Raw genomic sequence first — 25,000 nt, forward strand, 5'->3', positions numbered from 1 at the left:
GAGAGGAAGAGCATCGGGACAGGAAGAGCATCGGGAGAGGAAGAGCATCGGGACAGGAAGTGTATCAGGACAGGAAGAGCATCAGGACAGGAAGAGCATCAGAAGAGGAAGAGCATCAGGACAGGAAGAGCATCGGGAGAGGAAGAGCATCGGGACAGGAAGTGTATCAGGACAGGAAGAGCATCGGGACAGGAAGTGTATCAGGACAGGAAGAGCATCAGAACAGGAAGAGCATCGGGAGAGGAAGAGCATCGGGACAGGATGTGTATCAGGACAGGAAGAGCATCAGGACAGGAAGAGCATCAGAAGAGGAAGAGCATCAGAACAGGAAGAGCATCGGGACAGGAAGAGCATCGGGACAGGAAGAGCATCGGGACAGGAAGAGCATCGGGAGAGGAAGAGCATCGGGACAGGAAGAGCATCGGGACAGGAAGAGCATCAGAACAGGAAGAGCATCGGGACAGGAAGAGCATCAGAACAGAAAGAGCATCGGGACAGGAAGAGCATCAGAACAGGAAGAGCATCAGAACAGGAAGAGCATCAGGACAGGAAGAGCATCAGGACAGGAAGAGCATCGGGACAGGAAGAGCATCGGAACAGGAAGAGCATCGGGAGAGGAAGAGCATCGGAACAGGAAGAGCATCAGAACAGGAAGAGCATCGGACAGGAAGAGCATCAGGACAGGAAGAGCATCAGGACAGGAAGAGCATCAGGACAGGAAGAGCATCGGGACAGGAAGAGCATCAGGACAGGAAGAGCATCGGGACAGGAAGAGCATCGGGACAGGAAGAGCATCGGGACAGGAAGAGCATCAGGACAGGAAGAGCATCGGGAGAGGAAGAGCATCGGGAGAGGAAGAGCATCGGGACAGGAAGAGCATCAGAACAGGAAGAGCATCAGAACAGAAAGAGCATCGGACAGGAAGAGCATCAGGACAGGAAGAGCATCGGGAGAGGAAGAGCATCGGGACAGGAAGTGTATCAGGACAGGAAGAGCATCGGGACAGGAAGTGTATCGGGACAGGAAGAGCATCAGAACAGGAAGAGCATCGGGAGAGGAAGAGCATCGGGACAGGAAGTGTATCAGGACAGGAAGAGCATCAGGACAGGAAGAGCATCAGAAGAGGAAGAGCATCAGAACAGGAAGAGCATCGGGACAGGAAGAGCATCGGGACAGGAAGAGCATCGGGACAGGAAGAGCATCGGGAGAGGAAGAGCATCGGGACAGGAAGAGCATCGGGACAGGAAGAGCATCAGAACAGGAAGAGCATCGGGACAGGAAGAGCATCAGAACAGAAAGAGCATCGGGACAGGAAGAGCATCAGAACAGGAAGAGCATCAGGACAGGAAGAGCATCAGGACAGGAAGAGCATCGGGACAGGAAGAGCATCGGAACAGGAAGAGCATCGGGAGAGGAAGAGCATCGGAACAGGAAGAGCATCAGAACAGGAAGAGCATCGGACAGGAAGAGCATCAGGACAGGAAGAGCATCAGGACAGGAAGAGCATCAGGACAGGAAGAGCATCAGGACAGGAAGAGCATCGGGACAGGAAGAGCATCAGGACAGGAAGAGCATCGGGACAGGAAGAGCATCGGGACAGGAAGAGCATCGGGACAGGAAGAGCATCGGGACAGGAAGAGCATCGGGAGAGGAAGAGCATCGGGAGAGGAAGAGCATCGGGACAGGAAGAGCATCGGAACAGGAAGAGCATCGGAACAGAAAGAGCATCGGACAGGAAGAGCATCGGGACAGGAAGAGCATCGGGACAGGAAGAGCATCGGGACAGGAAGAGCATCGGGACAGGAAGAGCATCGGGACAGGAAGAGCATCGGGACAGGAAGAGCATCGGGACAGGAAGAGCATCGGGACAGGAAGAGCATCGGAACAGGAAGAGCATCGGAACAGGAAGAGCATCGGACAGGAAGAGCATCAGGACAGGAAGAGCATCAGGACAGGAAGAGCATCGGAACAGGAAGAGCATCGGGACAGGAAGAGCATCGGGACAGGAAGAGCATCGGGACAGGAAGAGCATCGGGACAGGAAGAGCATCGGGACAGGAAGAGCATCGGAACAGAAAGAGCATCAGGACAGGAAGAGCATCAGAACAGAAAGAGCATCGGGACAGGAAGAGCGCATCGGGACAGGAAGAGCATCGGGACAGGAAGAGCATCGGAACAGGAAGAGCATCGGAACAGGAAGAGCATCGGAACAGGAAGAGCATCGGGACAGGAAGAGCATCGGGACAGGAAGAGCATCGGGACAGAAAGAGCATCGGGACAGGAAGAGTGCATCGGGACAGGAAGAGCATCGGGACGGGAAGAGTGCATCGGGAAGAGCATCGGGACGGGAAGAGCATCGGGACGGGAAGAGCATCGGGACGGGAAGAGCATCGGAACAGAAAGATCATCGGAACAGGAAGATCATCGGGACAGGAAGATCATCGGGACAGGAAGAGCATCGGAACAGGAAGAGCATCGGGACAGGAAGAGCATCGGGACAGGAAGATCATCGGGACAGGAAGATCATCGGGACAGGAAGATCATCGGAACAGAAAGAGCATCAGGACAGGAAGAGCATCGGGACAGGAAGAGCATCGGGACAGGAAGAGCATCGGGACAGGAAGAGCATCGGGACAGGAAGAGCATCGGGACAGGAAGAGCATCGGAACAGGAAGAGCATCGGGACAGGAAGAGCATCGGGACAGGAAGAGCATCGGAACAGGAAGAGCATCGGGACAGGAAGAGCATCGGAACAGGAAGAGCATCGGAACAGAAAGAGCATCGGAACAGAAAGAGCATCGGGAGAGGAAGAGCATCGGGACAGGAAGAGCATCGGGACAGGAAGAGCATCGGGACAGGAAGAGCATCGGGACAGGAAGAGCATCGGAACAGGAAGAGCATCGGGACAGGAAGAGCATCGGAACAGGAAGAGCATCAGGACAGGAAGAGCATCGGGACAGGAAGAGCATCAGAACAGGAAGAGCATCGGGACAGGAAGAGCATCGGAACAGGAAGAGCATCGGGACAGGAAGAGCATCGGGACAGGAAGAGCATCGGAACAGAAAGAGCATCGGAACAGAAAGAGCATCGGGAGAGGAAGAGCATCGGGACAGGAAGAGCATCGGGACAGGAAGAGCATCGGAACAGGAAGAGCATCGGAACAGGAAGAGCATCAGGACAGGAAGAGCATCAGAACAGGAAGAGCATCAGGACAGGAAGAGCATCGGGACAGGAAGAGCATCGGAACAGGAAGAGCATCGGGACAGGAAGAGCATCGGAACAGGAAGAGCATCGGAACAGGAAGAGCATCGGAACAGGAAGAGCATCGGAACAGGAAGAGCATCGGGACAGGAAGAGCATCGGGACAGGAAGAGCATCAGAACAGGAAGAGCATCAGGACAGGAAGAGCATCGGGACAGGAAGAGCATCGGAACAGGAAGAGCATCAGGACAGGAAGAGCATCAGAACAGGAAGAGCATCAGGACAGGAAGAGCATCAGAACAGGAAGAGCATCAGAACAGGAAGAGCATCGGGACAGGAAGAGCATCGGAACAGGAAGAGCATCGGAACAGGAAGAGCATCGGGACAGGAAGAGCATCGGGACAGGAAGAGCATCAGAACAGGAAGAGCATCAGGACAGGAAGAGCATCAGAACAGGAAGTGCTCTCCCTTGCTGCGTTCCAGTCCAAAATTGTCATGCCTTTCACTTGCTAACTTCCCTCCGTCTCGTTCACTCGGATGTACGTCATTGCGAGTGCCCACTACTGGCGGAAACTGCAATGGGCTGAACTAGAACGTCCTAAGCCCTTGATCACTTGGAATCAGCTGTGAAGTTGATTTATTATTTACATTTGTTTTCCCTTTAAGAATTTGTCTAATGCAGCATCCAAATGTATATATGGTGTTTGGGTTGTTTTCAATTAAAAAAAAAAGAGAATTATTATATCATAGAGTTGTTTGTTGTGGTGGTGATTAGATGAGATATGTGGGGACGTCACAATCGTACTGCATTGTGGGACATAGAGGTGCCTGAAGTGTCCATATGAAGTAGACTCGCTCCCTCTGTCAAAATCGAGGGAACGAGGGTCTGTCCATCTAAACCTCCCTCGTCCACTTCACGAAGTGGAACGCACTTCAAAATGGCGGCGGGGATTCCCCCGAGGGGAAGTGCTTAGGGAAGTTCGCAAGTGTGTGTCTAAAAGTGGACCAGAATGCAGCACTAGTAGGCCTGTGAGATCATGTGACTGACCTGATCCTTGTCGTCCAGCTGTGAGAGGACCCGTCTCCTGCTCTCGCATCTCCTGAGGACGCTGTGCAGAGCCGCGGCCAGCAGCCATGATGGAGCCGCCGGAGCCACGGGCGCCAGTCCTCCAATCAGCCTAACACACACACACACACACACACGTCAGAGAGGAAGCAGCCGATCTCACAGTCACAGGCTTTTAAGGCCCGGCGCTACGGGGGGGGGGGGGGATGGTGTGCAAAGGGGACATCGCCCCTCAGGAAATCTCTTGAGGGAAGTGCCACAAACTCCACTCTCGTCTGCCCTCTTCTTTTCAGGGGACGAGAGCCACCTTCTACTAGAGCAGCAGTTCTCCTCTCACTCTTGAGAGTCGCTTTGAGATTAGAGATCTTAACTTCAGACATGTATATTTGTGTGAGGGACGCCTCAATATCTGGCTTACACTTAGTATCTAGGAATGTTTGGTGGCGGTCCGCTATGCACTCTCGCCTCGAGCCTCTCAGTGTCTGAGAGTAGGTTCCTTAGACCATCAGGAGATTTTATTCCTGTAAATCTAGTTTTTCCAGTTAATTCTCAAGTATGGGCACTACTCTGGATATAAAGTGAATATGGATATGGATGAATGGTCAAATTTCAAAACAAATCCAAATTAAAAGCAGGTTCAAATGGCCCAAGAATGGGTTTAAATACCTGGGCATCTTTATTCCCTCGTCTTTGGACCAGTTATACGATACAAACTATAAAAAGGTAATTACAAATATTAGTGAAGATTTAAATGGTTGGACAGCTCTCCCTCTCTCTCCGAGATTACTCTTTGTTTCAGATGTTACCCATAGAAGTGCCAAAATCTGTCATTTCTAAATTTGTTTGGCAAGGAAAACGGCCAAGAATAAGGCTTAAAATAATACAGTCGCCTAAAACAAATGGCGGGCTGGGACTCCCAAACTTCAGGCTTTACTTCTGGCCAGCTCAACTGAGGCCCCTGGCTTCATGGATGAGGGAAGACACACAAACCCGGTGCATCAATATTGAACAGAGCCTCTGTACATGCCCCTTAAAATAGTGCCCTTTTCCAGTGTATCATTAAAAATGCCTCCATGGGTGAATGGACCAAAGTTACTTTATAAATTTGGAGAACTATACAAAGATCATTTGGTTTGTCTAAGAGAATCTCATCCGCAGCCAGCATTGGCTATCTTAATGACTCTGCACCATCTCGTACAGACGTGGGTTTCAAAAAGTGGTCTCAATATGGACTTGATTATCTGCACCAATTATTTCATGATGACACACTTAAATAATTCGAACAAATAAGAAATGAAATAAATGAATTCACACTCCCAAGGTCTGAATTTCTTTAGACATTTACAACTGAGACATTTCCTCACAACGCATAAGGATCTAGAAATGATAAAAAAAAACCTCCCCAATAGAAGTTTATTTTAAAGAAATACAAATTGGACGTGCGGTCAAAAAAATCATTTCTAAAGGATATCTATTATTCTTGACTAAGAATTCAAATAACACATTACAGATCAAGGAAAAATGGGAGGCTGAAATTAATGAAACGGTTCCTCTTGAAACTCGGGAGGAAGCTTGTGGAGAGGGACATCTCGGGAGGAAGCTTGTGGAGAGGGACATCTCCTGACCAACTCTAATGTCTGGAGGGAATTCAAATGGAAGATAATAACCAGATGTTTTCGAACCCCACAGATAATTGCAAGATGGTATCCATCCTGCTCAGACAAGTGCTGGAGAAATTGTGGCCAACAATGTCGGTAACCACACCCATATCTTGTGGTCATGTCCAAAATTAAGAAATTACTGGAAAGATATATTTGATCTTCCATTATGAAATCCCAGAAGACCCCATAATAGCCCTTCTAGGTGTGCGTCCAGAGGGCCTTGAGGGTAGAGCTAAAATATATTTTTATTACAAATTGTACTCGCTGCAGCCATTAAGTGTATTACATGCAGATGGCTAAAACCTGGCCCTCCATCATACAATGCTTGGATTCAAAAAGTTTGGGAGTTGTACGAAACGGAACAAATCACATTTGCATTACGACTTCAGAAGACCCCTGAGGTGGGCCCCATAATGCCTTTAATACTGCAGTGATCATGAGTTATACTGTCACATCCACCCTGTGTTCATCTATGCCTTTCTCCATTCCTTTATTTTTATTTATTTAATTTATTATTATTTCTTTATTTTTATTCTCCCCCTGTACTAGGTGTATTTGTTTTCATTCTCTGTATAATGTGTACGATATAATTAAGTTTTGAAGAATTGTCAATATTGTGGAAACATAATGGACTAACATGTTAAAACCCAATGCCATACTGTATTGTATGTAATGCTGTGGTTCTAAATAAATATATATATATAAAAATAAAAAAAATCTAGTTTTTCCTGGTACTGGCCTCTTCTTACTCAGAGTCGTCTGGCCAAGGCCCGCCTTTTGCACTAGGTGTAAATGCCAGTGGTGTTACAGGGAAGATTACAGCATAGGGAGCAGGCTATCTTCAACAAGCCTGCCATGCAGAGACCTCATGGGTGTCATCAGGCCTTTCTCTCTAGAGAGTAAGAAGCAGTGTGCTCTGCCCTTTACAGCGGAGTAGTGTAGTAGCTGGCAACAAGGCCTTAAGTTCAAAAAGGATTTTTCCTCTGAGTCTCTTGAATAAAATAATTCAAGTCATAAGGTCCAGTGCCGTTGGCCACATACTGAGGCCTCCATACCCTTGGGTTTAGTAGAGAACATAAAATCTGTCTTGTAAAAAATACAAGATAATAGGCCTCGACCCTGATTCATCCTCAGGGTCATGCTGGTAGTGCTCCCCTTGTTAGGGTCATTATTGACCCTTGTTAGGGAGTACTTTACTACCCATAGTTCGTATGATATCACCCTTCACCACCCAGGCTCAGGTAGAGACAGATTAGTGACTCCCTCCCATTTGGGATGGTTGAGTAAGCTCCCTTAGAGCCGAAGCACTGCCCGGGGCTGACGCCCATGACAGTCGAAGCTGTTGGCCTCACAGTAGGCCTCCTCGATAGCTTGCTTTAAAGGCTCGATAGCACTTCTGCTGAGTACACTGCCTGTTGGCAATGTTAAATAAGTATAACCAGGCCCACAGAGATGTCTGTGAGAGCACCTGGCTTCTGAGGCTAGGCCTTACCAGGCCTCCTTGAAGGCGGCTCCCCAACGAGTTGGATGCTTAGCACTGCAAAGGCATTAAGCATCACCTTGCAGGCCCCATGGAGCCCCCGTCTCTAGCCCAGAGCCTGGTCAATACTGATCAGGTTTAAGCATAGTGTTCCAGAATCCATCTGAGGATCGCTCTGTATGAATACATAAATCTCTAAGTCTGGTCGGCAGGTCGAAGGACTCTCACGAGGCCTCCCTGTTAGATCAGCCCTAGAGCTGGAGGCGCTCCCCTTATTAGGGTCCCTTTAGAGTGCCCAGCCTCCACAGGCCCTGAAGCACTGTGTAGATCCAGGATCGAGTAGAGTTACTCCCCTCGTTTGCGAGGGTTAGAAGCGCTATGCTGAGTTCTACTCTCCAGGATGCCCGTCTCTATGATCCGGTCTGTGAGCGATCACTGCCTGCAGTCCCCCCTATCGGATCCCTCCACAAGTGAGGCGAATAATGTTAAAGCCTCTGTTTAGGAAACAGACAGGTTGTTGGCAAGACTAGGTCAGTAAATTAGACCAGGTCAGCCTCCCTGGTGGCATGTGGGGTTGGCTTCATGTCCCCTTCAGAAAGTGACTGGACCGGACTCCTCTGGATCCCCTGGCCATATTCCCTTAAAGGAACCTCTTCCGAGGAAGCTGTTGGTTCCAGGCCTGTGATCGGCCTTGGTAGGCCTTCATTGTGTCTGAGGCCTCTTTGAGGCTTATAGCTTGGGCAGGACCGTAGGGAATAATGTCAGTATGTGACCCGAAGGGGGAGTGTTTTAGCATTTCAGTGAAACTGCCAGTTCTGACGTTTTTGTCACAGCCATAATTTGGCGTGCACTCCCCTCTGCATGGTGTTTGTACATCGCTCCCCGAAGCGGCATCGATGCAGTGCCAGTTCCCATTCGAAAGGGAACGTCTCAGGTTACGACTGTCACCTACAGTGCATCCGGAGAGTATTCACAGCGCTTCACTTTATCCACATTTTGTTATGTTACAGCCTTATTGCAAAATGGATTAAATTAATTATTTTCCTCAAAATTCAACAAACAATACCCCATAACGACACCGTGGAAGAAGTTTGATTTTTTGTTTCTGAATGGTTAGTGGAGACATTTATGTATAAATGTCGGCTGGTGTGTGTACACGTGCAGATTAAGGGCCGGTAATATTATAGATCCTCTTCATACGTCAGAAGGAGAGCGAAATCTGACATGTCGGATCGGCATGTCGGATCGGCAAAATCGGCTTATTTTCTGACATGCTTGCAGAGAAAGGCTCACCAGAACACAGTTACTGGGTTTCACTTCTCATGTTTTCTGGGTCGGTAGAAGCACTGGACCCAATTATAGCACTTACACACGGACAAAGTCAGATTTTCATGATATGTTCCTTTAAGGGATACAATTATTGACTAGAGGGGGACTTTAAGACTTTTACTCGGACCATCTAAGATATGTAAGACTTGTTTACAGGCTTAAATGAGATGAGACTGAGTGTGAGAGTTGTTCAGGCCATGCAGATGTGTGTTTCACCGTGAGCTCCAGCTGTGACTGTCGTCCAGCATCTGCAGCTGTTGAGGAAGAGCATCTCGTCCAGTCAGACGCTTCCACTGCGAGCCGAGCGCCACAGAGAGACGCCTCCCCCAGCGCTGCACACACACACACACACACACACACACACACAGTCAGACGCTTCCACTGCGAGCCGAGCGCCACAGAGAGACGCCTCCACCAGCGCTGCACACACACACACACACACACACACACACACACACAGTCAGACGCTTCCACTGCGAGCCGAGCGCCACAGAGAGACGCCTCCACCAGCGCTGCACACACACACACACACACACACACACACACACACACACACACACAGTCAGACGCTTCCACTGCGAGCCGAGCGCCACAGAGAGACGCCTCCACCAGCGCTGCACACACACACACACACACACACACAGTCAGACGCTTCCACTGAGAGCTGAGCGCCACAGAGAGACGCCTCCACCAGCGCTGCACACACACACACACACACACACACACACACACACAGTCAGACGCTTCCACTGCGAGCCGAGCGCCACAGAGAGACGCCTCCACCAGCGCTGCACACACACACACACACACACACACACAGTCAGACGCTTCCACTGCGAGCCGAGCGCCACAGAGAGACGCCTCCACCAGCGCTGCACACACACACACACACACACACACACACACACACACACACACACACACACACACAGTCAGACGCTTCCACTGCGAGCCGAGCGCCACAGAGAGACGCCTCCACCAGCGCTGCACACACACACACACACACACACACACACACAGTCAGACGCTTCCACTGAGAGCTGAGCGCCACAGAGAGACGCCTCCACCAGCGCTGCACACACACACACACACACACACACACACACACACACACACACACACACACAGTCAGACGCTTCCACTGAGAGCCGAGCGCCACAGAGAGACGCCTCCACCAGCGCTGCACACACACACACACACACACACACACACACACACAGTCAGACGCTTCCACTGAGAGCCGAGCGCCACAGAGAGACGCCTCCACCAGCGCTGCACACACACACACACACACACACACACACACAGTCAGACGCTTCCACTGAGAGCTGAGCGCCACAGAGAGACGCCTCCACCAGCGCTGCACACACACACACACACACACACACACACACAGTCAGACGCTTCCACTGAGAGCTGAGCGCCACAGAGAGACGCCTCCACCAGCGCTGCACACACACACACACACACACACACACACGTGTTTACCGCAGCAGACAGCAGCAGCAGTGGACACTGAGCGCTGAACTCCGACACACACGCGTTCACGGCGTCAACAGGACCGGCACAGCTCGCGCCGACACACACCACCGCCTGAAACACAACACACACATTCAACATAAACACACTGCAAATATTGTGATTTGAACCGTTTGAACATGTAGGGCTGTCAAATAAACATTTTAATTTCGAATATTCGTCGCATTGAGAGAAAAAAAACGGCACATTCGAATTGTTGGTGTCAAGAGGCGGACGAGGCATGATGATGACATCACTGACGCGGTGTGTTTCCGTTAGCTGATCCAGTGCAGCGCAGTGCGGCTGAGATGGTGTAAAAATGGTGCAACGACACACTTGACCAAACCGGCACATCGGTCAGAGCTGAGTGTGTGTGTGAGTGTCTGTGTGTGTCTGTGTGTGTGTGTGTGTTTATCAGCTGAAACACTGTCAACAGAAAGCGCTCAGCACTCAACAATCATGTCTGTGATGATCAATATGTAGATGTAGTGAGTAGAAGTGTGTTTCTGAGTGTCAGTTTGCTGTTGTGTGTTCATGCTGTTCATAATATCTGTTTCAAAAGTTAATGCACTTTAAAACGTGAATGTCGTTTCATTTCAGTATAAGATGCGATGCTTGATTTGGTTCATATTTGCTAATTGCGCTCGCTTGCGCCCTCTTGTGGACACAGGAGACAATACAGCACTTTTCTCCTCTAACATTAAATATTGCCTTTAGAGTTTTGCTAAGATTTAAGAAAGAAATTATAATTCAGCTTTTCATCCTGACAGCTCTACACGGCGCACGAGAAGTGTGTGAGTGATGCAGTGTGTTCAGATGTTGTCACCTACTTTGAGGAAGTGAGCCGTGAGACTGAACGACAGCAGGCCCGCAGAACCACTCGCCCTCCTCTGAGAGACACACACACACACACACACACACACACACACACACACACACACACACGTCACACACACACCTCATCATCACATCACAGATCATGTGTGTCGTGCTGAGACCTGAACATGCGTGATGTGGTCCATCATCCGGCGGCAGTCCAGGGTTCTCCGGTCGGTTCTGACGGACACCAGCAGGACAGCAGGAAGAAGAGCTAGAACCCTGAGAGACACGAACACCATCACTGTGTGTGTGTGTGTGTGTGTGTGTGTGTGTGTGTGTGTGTACACTTGTACAACTATCTTTGTGAGGACCAGTTTGAGTTTTAGACCATTGGAGAGAGGACAGAGAGAGTAAAGTGAGGACATGTTGGCCAGAGCCCTGCATTTCAGCCCGAGCCCGACGGGCCCCGACTTTTTTACGCCCCTAGGGCCGGGCTTCGGGCCAATTTTCACGTCATAGTTCACACGCGGGCCGGGCCTCGGGCCTTTTTTGAGTTATCCTTCTTTTTATATTTGTAGACATTAATAAAAAAAAATATGAGAAATTGACGTCGACGATAGAAAAACAAACATAGAAAGACATTTAATAACCTCATAACTTTAATAATCTTATAATTATTTACACTGACATATGATTGACATGACAGTCGCACGCACGCGCACGCACACACAAGTGGTTTCCCGTCAGCGGAACCAGCGATTCACCTCATGTGCAAATAGTGGAGAATATTAAGAGAAAAATCGCGAGTGATAGAAGAGAGGACTGGGTTAAAATCTTCCACTGTGGATGCTCTGTAAGAGACTGTTCTAACTTTTCGTTTGATTGGACTTTATTTTCGTTTAACTGTTGGAAACTACTGATGTTTTTCGTTTTTCGTTCGATTGGACTTTATTTTCGTTTAACTGTTGGAAACTACTGATGTTTTTCGTTTTTCGTTCGATTGGACTTTATTTTCGTTTAACTGTTGGAAACTACTGGAAAAAAGAATGGCCATGTTCTGTGGTGCATTTTTGAGGTAAGATAACCTGCAAGTTTGTTTTTTATTTATTTTATTTAATTTGTTTAGATTGACTATTGCTCATTTCGTTTGCGAGCGCTGTTGCGAGCAGCCTGAGCCTGCCTCGGTATTTAAAAAAAAAATTACTCACTGTGGTTTAATAAATAAACATTAAACTAACTGTCTGTGTGATATGCTTGAAGTGTTTTACATCTATGGATTTTATTGTAGCTAAGTAAAGTATTAGCGTTGATTTGAGAGGCTAAATTGATCAAACATGTTTACTCGCTGTTGGCTCGGCTGCTTGGTCGTCATTTTTTTTTTAAATGCTCCCAACATTTGTCTAAATTAGCTTAATAAAGAAATGAAAAGAAAAGAAACATAACTAACAAAACGAACATATTTTAATGGCAGTCTGCCGCTGTGAAGAAAAAAAAAAAAAAAAAAAAGGGCTCGGGTCGGACTCGGGCTGATAATTCTGATGAGCTGTCGGACACGGGTCGGGCTAGGGCCTGAGCGTCTCGGGCCAGGGCCGGGCTCGGGCCTAGATTTGAGGCCCGTGCAGGGCTCTAATGTTGGCCGGTCCTCAGTCTCTGAGAGCCTTTAAAGTTCTGTTTGAGGGTCAAGACTTGGTTTTAGGGATCAGGTTATGAGGTTAAGGGTCGGTTAAGGGTCGGTTTAGGGTCAGGGGTCGGGTTAGGCACATAGTTGTGAAGGGTAAGGTTAGGGTAAGCGGCTAGAGATTGCATTGTGTCAATGAAAGTCCACATAAAGATAGATGTACAAGAATGTGTGTGTGTGTCCGTACCGGCTCACGTCGTGAAGCGTCTGCTGGTACTTCAGCTCCTGTGCGATGCTGTCGGGGTCAGGGGTCACGGAGCACCTGCTGTCAATCAGGTCCCAGAGGAAGTGACCTGTGTCTTCTGATGCGCTATGAGTGAGCAGCTCTTCATACAGGAACGCCTGCAGAGAGAGAGAGAGAGAGAGAGAGAGAGAGAGAGAGATGAAGAGCAGTGACTGTACGAGACACTGAAGCTGCTTTAGATCAGGACTCTTGCTATAAACCCCCCCACACCACGTCACTCAACCTCGGTCTGTGGCGAACTCTGCTGTTGGGTTTTGGAAATGCAGTTTGGTACCTTTGCCCACACATGACCTCAACTGGCGATCAGCTGGATCCCGGTGTGTGAGACGCTCCTCTAGAGAGATGTCCAGCTGAGCCAGAGAGCAGACGCTGGTTCTGGACAGCCCATTCTATTATTTAGATTTGCCTTCATTTTGTAATTAAACAAACACTACTTTTGGAGCCTAATTTGGTCTACGTGTGTCCCTGGCAATGACTCCGGTAACTTTAACCATTGAAAGGATTCTATGATAAAGATATCGCTTTCCTTATTCAAACTGATTTTTTCTCAGATGAATATATAATTGACTTGAAGAGTGAAAGCCGGCTCATATATTTGGATATTTATATGGGCAATATTACGCTCATATGTGAAACGCCTCTATATCTATATCAGACGGACTGCAGCCTTAATTCTGCGCGAAAATTTTGTTTTACCGATAAAATTAAACATTTATTTCCCATATATTGTCTTTCAATAATTCAAGCACTTTTCAAATACAAATACAGAGCTCCTGAGTGTAGGAGCTCTGAGTGTAGGAGCTCTGAGTGTAGGAGCCCTGAGTGTAGGAGCCCTGAGTGTAGGAGCCCTGAGTGTAGGAGCTCTGAGTGTAGGAGCCCTGAGTGTAGGAGCTCTGAGTGTAGGAGCCCTGAGTGTAGGAGCCCTGAGTGTAGGAGCTCTGAGTGTAGGAGCTCTGAGTGTAGGAGCCCTGAGTGTAGGAGCTCTGAGTGTAGGAGCTCTGAGTGTAGGAGCGCTGAGTGTAGGAGCCCTGAGTGTAGGAGCTCTGAGTGTAGGAGCTCTGAGTGTAGGAGCTCTGAGTGTAGGAGCTCTGAGTGTAGGAGCCCTGAGTGTAGGAGCCCTGAGTGTAGGAGCTCTGAGTGTAGGAGCTCTGAGTGTAGGAGCGCTGAGTGTAGGAGCTCTGAGTGTAGGAGCTCTGAGTGTAGGAGCTCTGAGTGTAGGAGCCCTGAGTGTAGGAGCCCTGAGTGTAGGAGCTCTGAGTGTAGGAGCTCTGAGTGTAGGAGCCCTGAGTGTAGGAGCTCTGAGTGTAGGAGCGCTGAGTGTAGGAGCCCTGAGTGTAGGAGCCCTGAGTGTAGGAGCCCTGAGTGTAGGAGCCCTGAGTGTAGGAGCTCTGAGTGTAGGAGCTCTGAGTGTAGGAGCCCTGAGTGTAGGAGCCCTGAGTGTAGGAGCTCTGAGTGTAGGAGCTCTGAGTGTAGGAGCCCTGAGTGTAGGAGCGCTGAGTGTAGGAGCCCTGAGTGTAGGAGCTCTGAGTGTAGGAGCCCTGAGTGTAGGAGCTCTGAGTGTAGGAGCCCTGAGTGTAGGAGCGCTGAGTGTAGGAGCCCTGAGTGTAGGAGCTCTGAGTGTAGGAGCGCTGAGTGTAGGAGCCCTGAGTGTAGGAGCCCTGAGTGTAGGAGCCCTGAGTGTAGGAGCCCTGAGTGTAGGAGCTCTGAGTGTAGGAGCCCTGAGTGTAGGAGCCCTGAGTGTAGGAGCCCTGAGTGTAGGAGCTCTGAGTGTAGGAGCTCTGAGTGTAGGAGCCCTGAGTGTAGGAGCTCTGAGTGTAGGAGCTCTGAGTGTAGGAGCTCTGAGTGTAGGAACTCTGAGTGTAGGAGCTCTGAGTGTAGGAGCTCTGAGTGTAGGAGCCCTGAGTGTAGGAGCCCTGAGTGTAGGAGCCCTGAGTGTAGGAGCCCTGAGTGTAGGAGCCCTGAGTGTAGGAGCTCTGAGTGTAGGAGCGCTGAGTGTAGGAGCCCTGAGTGTAGGAGCTCTGAGTGTAGGAGCCCTGAGTGTAGGAGCCCTGAGTGTAGGAGCCCTGAGTGTAGGAGCCCTGAGTGTAGGAGCCCTGAGTGTAGGAGCTCTGAGTGTAGGAGCCCTGAGTGTAGGAGCCCTGAGTGTAGGAGCCCTGAGTGTAGGAGCTCTGAGTGTAGGAGCCCTGAGTGTAGGAGCCCTGAGTGTAGGAGCCCTGAGTGTAGGAGCCCTGAGTGTAGGAGCCCTGAGTGTAGGAGCTCTGAGTGTAGGAGCCCTGAGTGTAGGAGCCCTGAGTGTAGGAGCTCTGAGTGTAGGAGCCCTGAGTGTAGGAGCCCTGAGTGTAGGAGCTCTGAGTGTAGGAGCTCTGAGTGTAGGAGCTCTGAGTGTAGGAGCCCTGAGTGTAGGAGCCCTGAGTGTAGGAGCCCTGAGTGTAGGAGCTCTGAGTGTAGGAGCTCTGAGTGTAGGAGCTCTGAGTGTAGGAGCTCTGAGTGTAGGAGCTCTGAGTGTAGGAGCCCTGAGTGTAGGAGCTCTGAGTGTAGGAGCTCTGAGTGTAGGAGCTCTGAGTGTAGGAGCTCTGAGTGTAGGAGCTCTGAGTGTAGGAGCTCTGAGTGTAGGAGCTCTGAGTGTAGGAGCCCTGAGTGTAGGAGCCCTGAGTGTAGGAGCCCTGAGTGTAGGAGCTCTGAGTGTAGGAGCTCTGAGTGTAGGAGCCCTGAGTGTAGGAGCTCTGAGTGTAGGAGCTCTGAGTGTAGGAGCCCTGAGTGTAGGAGCTCTGAGTGTAGGAGCCCTGAGTGTAGGAGCTCTGAGTGTAGGAGCTCTGAGTGTAGGAGCTCTGAGTGTAGGAGCCCTGAGTGTAGGAGCCCTGAGTGTAGGAGCCCTGAGTGTAGGAGCTCTGAGTGTAGGAGCTCTGAGTGTAGGAGCCCTGAGTGTAGGAGCCCTGAGTGTAGGAGCCCTGAGTGTAGGAGCTCTGAGTGTAGGAGCTCTGAGTGTAGGAGCCCTGAGTGTAGGAGCTCTGAGTGTAGGAGCTCTGAGTGTAGGAGCCCTGAGTGTAGGAGCTCTGAGTGTAGGAGCCCTGAGTGTAGGAGCTCTGAGTGTAGGAGCTCTGAGTGTAGGAGCTCTGAGTGTAGGAGCCCTGAGTGTAGGAGCTCTGAGTGTAGGAGCTCTGAGTGTAGGAGCTCTGAGTGTAGGAGCTCTGAGTGTAGGAGCTCTGAGTGTAGGAGCTCTGAGTGTAGGAGCCCTGAGTGTAGGAGCTCTGAGTGTAGGAGCCCTGAGTGTAGGAGCTCTGAGTGTAGGAGCCCTGAGTGTAGGAGCCCTGAGTGTAGGAGCTCTGAGTGTAGGAGCTCTGAGTGTAGGAGCCCTGAGTGTAGGAGCTCTGAGTGTAGGAGCTCTGAGTGTAGGAGCCCTGAGTGTAGGAGCCCTGAGTGTAGGAGCCCTGAGTGTAGGAGCTCTGAGTGTAGGAGCCCTGAGTGTAGGAGCCCTGAGTGTAGGAGCTCTGAGTGTAGGAGCTCTGAGTGTAGGAGCCCTGAGTGTAGGAGCCCTGAGTGTAGGAGCCCTGAGTGTAGGAGCTCTGAGTGTAGGAGCTCTGAGTGTAGGAGCTCTGAGTGTAGGAGCCCTGAGTGTAGGAGCCCTGAGTGTAGGAGCTCTGAGTGTAGGAGCTCTGAGTGTAGGAGCTCTGAGTGTAGGAGCTCTGAGTGTAGGAGCCCTGAGTGTAGGAGCCCTGAGTGTAGGAGCCCTGAGTGTAGGAGCCCTGAGTGTAGGAGCTCTGAGTGTAGGAGCTCTGAGTGTAGGAGCTCTGAGTGTAGGAGCTCTGAGTGTAGGAGCCCTGAGTGTAGGAGCTCTGAGTGTAGGAGCTCTGAGTGTAGGAGCCCTGAGTGTAGGAGCTCTGAGTGTAGGAGCCCTGAGTGTAGGAGCCCTGAGTGTAGGAGCCCTGAGTGTAGGAGCTCTGAGTGTAGGAGCTCTGAGTGTAGGAGCCCTGAGTGTAGGAGCCCTGAGTGTAGGAGCCCTGAGTGTAGGAGCTCTGAGTGTAGGAGCCCTGAGTGTAGGAGCCCTGAGTGTAGGAGCCCTGAGTGTAGGAGCCCTGAGTGTAGGAGCCCTGAGTGTAGGAGCTCTGAGTGTAGGAGCCCTGAGTGTAGGAGCTCTGAGTGTAGGAGCTCTGAGTGTAGGAGCCCTGAGTGTAGGAGCTCTGAGTGTAGGAGCCCTGAGTGTAGGAGCTCTGAGTGTAGGAGCTCTGAGTGTAGGAGCTCTGAGTGTAGGAGCCCTGAGTGTAGGAGCTCTGAGTGTAGGAGCTCTGAGTGTAGGAGCTCTGAGTGTAGGAGCTCTGAGTGTAGGAGCTCTGAGTGTAGGAGCTCTGAGTGTAGGAGCCCTGAGTGTAGGAGCTCTGAGTGTAGGAGCCCTGAGTGTAGGAGCTCTGAGTGTAGGAGCCCTGAGTGTAGGAGCCCTGAGTGTAGGAGCTCTGAGTGTAGGAGCTCTGAGTGTAGGAGCCCTGAGTGTAGGAGCTCTGAGTGTAGGAGCTCTGAGTGTAGGAGCCCTGAGTGTAGGAGCCCTGAGTGTAGGAGCCCTGAGTGTAGGAGCCCTGAGTGTAGGAGCTCTGAGTGTAGGAGCTCTGAGTGTAGGAGCTCTGAGTGTAGGAGCTCTGAGTGTAGGAGCCCTGAGTGTAGGAGCTCTGAGTGTAGGAGCTCTGAGTGTAGGAGCCCTGAGTGTAGGAGCTCTGAGTGTAGGAGCCCTGAGTGTAGGAGCCCTGAGTGTAGGAGCCCTGAGTGTAGGAGCTCTGAGTGTAGGAGCTCTGAGTGTAGGAGCCCTGAGTGTAGAAGCCCTGAGTGTAGGAGCCCTGAGTGTAGGAGCCCTGAGTGTAGGAGCTCTGAGTGTAGGAGCCCTGAGTGTAGGAGCCCTGAGTGTAGGAGCCCTGAGTGTAGGAGCCCTGAGTGTAGGAGCCCTGAGTGTAGGAGCCCTGAGTGTAGGTGTAGGAGCCCTGAGTGTAGGAGCTCTGAGTGTAGGAGCCCTGAGTATAGGAGCTCTGAGTGTAGGAGCCCTGAGTGTAGGAGCCCTGAGTGTAGGAGCCCTGAGTGTAGGAGCTCTGAGTGTAGGAGCCCTGAGTGTAGGAGCTCTGAGTGTAGGAGCCCTGAGTGTAGGAGCCCTGAGTGTAGGAGCTCTGAGTGTAGGAGCCCTGAGTGTAGGAGCCCTGAGTGTAGGAGCTCTGAGTGTAGGAGCCCTGAGTGTAGGAGCTGAGTGTAGGAGCTCTGAGTGTAGGAGCTCTGAGTGTAGGAGCCCTGAGTGTAGGAGCCCTGAGTGTAGGAGCCCTGAGTGTAGGAGCTCTGAGTGTAGGAGCCCTGAGTGTAGGAGCTGAGTGTAGGAGCTCTGAGTGTAGGAGCCCTGAGTGTAGGAGCTCTGAGTGTAGGAGCTGAGTGTAGGAGCTCTGAGTGTAGGAGCTCTGAGTGTAGGAGCCCTGAGTGTAGGAGCCCTGAGTGTAGGAGCTCTGAGTGTAGGAGCTCTGAGTGTAGGAGCTCTGAGTGTAGGAGCTCTGAGTGTAGGAGCTCTGAGTGTAGGAGCTCTGAGTGTAGGAGCCCTGAGTGTAGGAGCTCTGAGTGTAGGAGCTGAGTGTAGGAGCTCTGAGTGTAGGAGCTCTGAGTGTAGGAGCCCTGAGTGTAGGAGCCCTGAGTGTAGGAGCCCTGAGTGTAGGAGCTGAGTGTAGGAGCTCTGAGTGTAGGAGCCCTGAGTGTAGGAGCTCTGAGTGTAGGAGCTGAGTGTAGGAGCTCTGAGTGTAGGAGCTCTGAGTGTAGGAGCCCTGAGTGTAGGAGCCCTGAGTGTAGGAGCTCTGAGTGTAGGAGCTGAGTGTAGGAGCTCTGAGTGTAGGAGCTCTGAGTGTAGGAGCTCTGAGTGTAGGAGCTCTGAGTGTAGGAGCTCTGAGTGTAGGAGCTGAGTGTAGGAGCACTGAGTGTAGGAGCCCTGAGTGTAGGAGCGCTGAGTGTAGGAGCCCTGAGTGTAGGAGCTCTGAGTGTAGGAGCCCTGAGTGTAGGAGCTCTGAGTGTAGGAGCTCTGAGTGTAGGAGCTGAGTGTAGGAGCTCTGAGTGTAGGAGCCCTGAGTGTAGGAGCGCTGAGTGTAGGAGCCCTGAGTGTAGGAGCTCTGAGTGTAGGAGCCCTGAGTGTAGGAGCTCTGAGTGTAGGAGCTCTGAGTGTAGGAGCTCTGAGTGTAGGAGCTCTGAGTGTAGGAGCCCTGAGTGTAGGAGCCCTGAGTGTAGGAGCCCTGAGTGTAGGAGCCCTGAGTGTAGGAGCTCTGAGTGTAGGAGCTCTGAGTGTAGGAGCTCTGAGTGTAGGAGCTCTGAGTGTAGGAGCCCTGAGTGTAGGAGCTCTGAGTGTAGGAGCTCTGAGTGTAGGAGCCCTGAGTGTAGGAGCTCTGAGTGTAGGAGCCCTGAGTGTAGGAGCCCTGAGTGTAGGAGCCCTGAGTGTAGGAGCTCTGAGTGTAGGAGCTCTGAGTGTAGGAGCCCTGAGTGTAGGAGCCCTGAGTGTAGGAGCCCTGAGTGTAGGAGCTCTGAGTGTAGGAGCCCTGAGTGTAGGAGCCCTGAGTGTAGGAGCCCTGAGTGTAGGAGCCCTGAGTGTAGGAGCCCTGAGTGTAGGAGCTCTGAGTGTAGGAGCCCTGAGTGTAGGAGCTCTGAGTGTAGGAGCTCTGAGTGTAGGAGCCCTGAGTGTAGGAGCTCTGAGTGTAGGAGCCCTGAGTGTAGGAGCTCTGAGTGTAGGAGCTCTGAGTGTAGGAGCTCTGAGTGTAGGAGCCCTGAGTGTAGGAGCTCTGAGTGTAGGAGCTCTGAGTGTAGGAGCTCTGAGTGTAGGAGCTCTGAGTGTAGGAGCTCTGAGTGTAGGAGCTCTGAGTGTAGGAGCCCTGAGTGTAGGAGCTCTGAGTGTAGGAGCCCTGAGTGTAGGAGCTCTGAGTGTAGGAGCCCTGAGTGTAGGAGCCCTGAGTGTAGGAGCTCTGAGTGTAGGAGCTCTGAGTGTAGGAGCCCTGAGTGTAGGAGCTCTGAGTGTAGGAGCTCTGAGTGTAGGAGCCCTGAGTGTAGGAGCCCTGAGTGTAGGAGCCCTGAGTGTAGGAGCCCTGAGTGTAGGAGCTCTGAGTGTAGGAGCTCTGAGTGTAGGAGCTCTGAGTGTAGGAGCTCTGAGTGTAGGAGCCCTGAGTGTAGGAGCTCTGAGTGTAGGAGCTCTGAGTGTAGGAGCCCTGAGTGTAGGAGCTCTGAGTGTAGGAGCCCTGAGTGTAGGAGCCCTGAGTGTAGGAGCCCTGAGTGTAGGAGCTCTGAGTGTAGGAGCTCTGAGTGTAGGAGCCCTGAGTGTAGAAGCCCTGAGTGTAGGAGCCCTGAGTGTAGGAGCCCTGAGTGTAGGAGCTCTGAGTGTAGGAGCCCTGAGTGTAGGAGCCCTGAGTGTAGGAGCTCTGAGTGTAGGAGCCCTGAGTGTAGGAGCTCTGAGTGTAGGAGCCCTGAGTGTAGGAGCCCTGAGTGTAGGAGCTCTGAGTGTAGGAGCCCTGAGTGTAGGAGCCCTGAGTGTAGGAGCCCTGAGTGTAGGAGCCCTGAGTGTAGGAGCTGAGTGTAGGAGCTCTGAGTGTAGGAGCTCTGAGTGTAGGAGCCCTGAGTGTAGGAGCCCTGAGTGTAGGAGCCCTGAGTGTAGGAGCTCTGAGTGTAGGAGCCCTGAGTGTAGGAGCTGAGTGTAGGAGCTCTGAGTGTAGGAGCCCTGAGTGTAGGAGCTCTGAGTGTAGGAGCTGAGTGTAGGAGCTCTGAGTGTAGGAGCTCTGAGTGTAGGAGCCCTGAGTGTAGGAGCCCTGAGTGTAGGAGCTCTGAGTGTAGGAGCTCTGAGTGTAGGAGCTCTGAGTGTAGGAGCTCTGAGTGTAGGAGCTCTGAGTGTAGGAGCTCTGAGTGTAGGAGCCCTGAGTGTAGGAGCTCTGAGTGTAGGAGCTGAGTGTAGGAGCTCTGAGTGTAGGAGCTCTGAGTGTAGGAGCCCTGAGTGTAGGAGCCCTGAGTGTAGGAGCCCTGAGTGTAGGAGCTGAGTGTAGGAGCTCTGAGTGTAGGAGCCCTGAGTGTAGGAGCTCTGAGTGTAGGAGCTGAGTGTAGGAGCTCTGAGTGTAGGAGCTCTGAGTGTAGGAGCCCTGAGTGTAGGAGCCCTGAGTGTAGGAGCCCTGAGTGTAGGAGCCCTGAGTGTAGGAGCTCTGAGTGTAGGAGCTCTGAGTGTAGGAGCCCTGAGTGTAGGAGCTCTGAGTGTAGGAGCTCTGAGTGTAGGAGCTGAGTGTAGGAGCACTGAGTGTAGGAGCCCTGAGTGTAGGAGCGCTGAGTGTAGGAGCCCTGAGTGTAGGAGCTCTGAGTGTAGGAGCCCTGAGTGTAGGAGCTCTGAGTGTAGGAGCTCTGAGTGTAGGAGCTGAGTGTAGGAGCTCTGAGTGTAGGAGCCCTGAGTGTAGGAGCGCTGAGTGTAGGAGCCCTGAGTGTAGGAGCTCTGAGTGTAGGAGCCCTGAGTGTAGGAGCCCTGAGTGTAGGAGCTCTGAGTGTAGGAGCCCTGAGTGTAGGAGCTCTGAGTGTAGGAGCGCTGAGTGTAGGAGCCCTGAGTGTAGGAGCCCTGAGTGTAGGAGCCCTGAGTGTAGGAGCCCTGAGTGTAGGAGCTCTGAGTGTAGGAGCTCTGAGTGTAGGAGCCCTGAGTGTAGGAGCCCTGAGTGTAGGAGCTCTGAGTGTAGGAGCTCTGAGTGTAGGAGCCCTGAGTGTAGGAGCGCTGAGTGTAGGAGCCCTGAGTGTAGGAGCTCTGAGTGTAGGAGCACTGAGTGTAGGAGCTCTGAGTGTAGGAGCCCTGAGTGTAGGAGCGCTGAGTGTAGGAGCCCTGAGTGTAGGAGCTCTGAGTGTAGGAGCGCTGAGTGTAGGAGCCCTGAGTGTAGGAGCCCTGAGTGTAGGAGCCCTGAGTGTAGGAGCCCTGAGTGTAGGAGCTCTGAGTGTAGGAGCCCTGAGTGTAGGAGCCCTGAGTGTAGGAGCCCTGAGTGTAGGAGCTCTGAGTGTAGGAGCTCTGAGTGTAGGAGCCCTGAGTGTAGGAGCTCTGAGTGTAGGAGCTCTGAGTGTAGGAGCTCTGAGTGTAGGAACTCTGAGTGTAGGAGCTCTGAGTGTAGGAGCTCTGAGTGTAGGAGCCCTGAGTGTAGGAGCCCTGAGTGTAGGAGCCCTGAGTGTAGGAGCCCTGAGTGTAGGAGCCCTGAGTGTAGGAGCTCTGAGTGTAGGAGCGCTGAGTGTAGGAGCCCTGAGTGTAGGAGCTCTGAGTGTAGGAGCCCTGAGTGTAGGAGCTCTGAGTGTAGGAGCCCTGAGTGTAGGAGCCCTGAGTGTAGGAGCCCTGAGTGTAGGAGCTCTGAGTGTAGGAGCCCTGAGTGTAGGAGCCCTGAGTGTAGGAGCCCTGAGTGTAGGAGCTCTGAGTGTAGGAGCCCTGAGTGTAGGAGCCCTGAGTGTAGGAGCCCTGAGTGTAGGAGCTCTGAGTGTAGGAGCCCTGAGTGTAGGAGCCCTGAGTGTAGGAGCCCTGAGTGTAGGAGCCCTGAGTGTAGGAGCGCTGAGTGTAGGAGCCCTGAGTGTAGGAGCTCTGAGTGTAGGAGCCCTGAGTGTAGGAGCTCTGAGTGTAGGAGCCCTGAGTGTAGGAGCCCTGAGTGTAGGAGCTCTGAGTGTAGGAGCCCTGAGTGTAGGAGCCCTGAGTGTAGGAGCCCTGAGTGTAGGAGCTCTGAGTGTAGGAGCCCTGAGTGTAGGAGCGCTGAGTGTAGGAGCCCTGAGTGTAGGAGCGCTGAGTGTAGGAGCCCTGAGTGTAGGAGCTCTGAGTGTAGGAGCCCTGAGTGTAGGAGCCCTGAGTGTAGGAGCCCTGAGTGTAGGAGCTCTGAGTGTAGGAGCCCTGAGTGTAGGAGCTCTGAGTGTAGGAGCCCTGAGTGTAGGAGCCCTGAGTGTAGGAGCCCTGAGTGTAGGAGCTCTGAGTGTAGGAGCTCTGAGTGTAGGAGCCCTGAGTGTAGGAGCTCTGAGTGTAGGAGCTCTGAGTGTAGGAGCTCTGAGTGTAGGAACTCTGAGTGTAGGAGCTCTGAGTGTAGGAGCTCTGAGTGTAGGAGCTCTGAGTGTAGGAGCCCTGAGTGTAGGAGCCCTGAGTGTAGGAGCCCTGAGTGTAGGAGCTCTGAGTGTAGGAGCGCTGAGTGTAGGAGCCCTGAGTGTAGGAGCTCTGAGTGTAGGAGCCCTGAGTGTAGGAGCTCTGAGTGTAGGAGCCCTGAGTGTAGGAGCCCTGAGTGTAGGAGCTCTGAGTGTAGGAGCGCTGAGTGTAGGAGCCCTGAGTGTAGGAGCTCTGAGTGTAGGAGCCCTGAGTGTAGGAGCTCTGAGTGTAGGAGCCCTGAGTGTAGGAGCCCTGAGTGTAGGAGCTCTGAGTGTAGGAGCCCTGAGTGTAGGAGCCCTGAGTGTAGGAGCTCTGAGTGTAGGAGCTCTGAGTGTAGGAGCCCTGAGTGTAGGAGCTCTGAGTGTAGGAGCCCTGAGTGTAGGAGCCCTGAGTGTAGGAGCCCTGAGTGTAGGAGCTCTGAGTGTAGGAGCTCTGAGTGTAGGAGCCCTGAGTGTAGGAGCTCTGAGTGTAGGAGCCCTGAGTGTAGGAGCTCTGAGTGTAGGAACTCTGAGTGTAGGAGCGCTGAGTGTAGGAGCCCTGAGTGTAGGAGCTCTGAGTGTAGGAGCCCTGAGTGTAGGAGCTCTGAGTGTAGGAGCTCTGAGTGTAGGAGCCCTGAGTGTAGGAGCCCTGAGTGTAGGAGCCCTGAGTGTAGGAGCTCTGAGTGTAGGAACTCTGAGTGTAGGAGCGCTGAGTGTAGGAGCTCTGAGTGTAGGAGCTCTGAGTGTAGGAGCCCTGAGTGTAGGAGCCCTGAGTGTAGGAGCCCTGAGTGTAGGAGCCCTGAGTGTAGGAGCTCTGAGTGTAGGAGCCCTGAGTGTAGGAGCCCTGAGTGTAGGAGCCCTGAGTGTAGGAGCTCTGAGTGTAGGAGCCCTGAGTGTAGGAGCCCTGAGTGTAGGAGCCCTGAGTGTAGGAGCTCTGAGTGTAGGAGCCCTGAGTGTAGGAGCCCTGAGTGTAGGAGCCCTGAGTGTAGGAGCTCTGAGTGTAGGAGCCCTGAGTGTAGGAGAGCTGAGTGTAGGAGCCCTGAGTGTAGGAGCCCTGAGTGTAGGAGCCCTGAGTGTAGGAGCCCTGAGTGTAGGAGCTCTGAGTGTAGGAGCCCTGAGTGTAGGAGCTCTGAGTGTAGGAGCTCTGAGTGTAGGAGCCCTGAGTGTAGGAGCTCTGAGTGTAGGAGAGCTGAGTGTAGGAGCCTGGAAAACCTGTAAGTCCTGGAAAACCCCTGACACAAGTGTAAGACCCAGAACCAGTTGAAGACCTTTCTCAAACAAAACATCTTTCCATGCTTCTGGAAGCCGGGCTAAATGAGCAAGCCCTGCTACTGCATTCATATCAAACACAGACATTAGAGAACACATGAAAGAACATTTCAGTAATCACACTGATCACAGAGTAAACTCTCATGAGCCTAGAGAAGTCTTTCAGCTCGAGTGATATTTAGAAGGAAAAATATTGATTAGTACCTTGATTATAATCCCTCATTACATCTACATTGAAGCAGCAGTGGATTCCAGAATCCCTTCACAGGCCGTTTTTAAGATGAAGTATTTGAAAAGTGCTTGAATTATTGAAAGACAATATATGGGAAATAAATGTTTAATTTTATTGATAAAACAATCTTTTCGCGCAGAATTAAGGCTGGGCTGCTCTGAGTGTAGGAGCGCTGAGTGTTTCAGCGGGAGGGAAGAGAAAGACTGAAGGAGATCCGCACCTGTAGGAGCGACAGAAGGTCAGGCAGACAGCTGTCTGTGTGTGGATGAGACCGTTCTCCTGGCTGTGACCTACACACACAAACACACACACACACACACACATTAGGTGAGGTATGACTGAGATCCCTCTGAAACCCGTGCGAGTCACTCACGTCGTGTGATGGTCTAGAACAGCAGTGATGATGCGAGCGCAGATC

At 51.9% G+C, this 25,000-nt stretch overlaps 1 protein-coding gene across 1 annotated transcript in view; it reads right to left on the bottom strand.

Annotated features, from left to right (window-relative positions):
- Positions 1 to 25,000, bottom strand: part of fanca (FA complementation group A) — a 79,818-nt gene that overhangs the window by 14,996 nt on the left and 39,822 nt on the right. Inside the window, exons 29-36 of the mRNA XM_079858991.1 lie at positions 24,956 to 25,000; positions 24,803 to 24,872; positions 12,939 to 13,093; positions 11,253 to 11,352; positions 11,085 to 11,144; positions 10,225 to 10,329; positions 8,953 to 9,068; positions 4,249 to 4,378 (exon numbers count right to left, since the gene is read on the bottom strand). The exon at positions 24,956 to 25,000 is cut by the window's right edge and continues 84 nt beyond it. Of these exons, the coding sequence (XP_079715117.1) occupies positions 4,249 to 4,378; positions 8,953 to 9,068; positions 10,225 to 10,329; positions 11,085 to 11,144; positions 11,253 to 11,352; positions 12,939 to 13,093; positions 24,803 to 24,872; positions 24,956 to 25,000 (781 nt within the window). The remainder of the gene's footprint in view (positions 1 to 4,248; positions 4,379 to 8,952; positions 9,069 to 10,224; positions 10,330 to 11,084; positions 11,145 to 11,252; positions 11,353 to 12,938; positions 13,094 to 24,802; positions 24,873 to 24,955) is intronic.

This window comes from Squalius cephalus, assembly GCF_949319135.1.
Source record: "Squalius cephalus genome assembly, chromosome: 23".
Lineage (NCBI taxonomy): Eukaryota > Metazoa > Chordata > Actinopteri > Cypriniformes > Leuciscidae > Squalius > Squalius cephalus.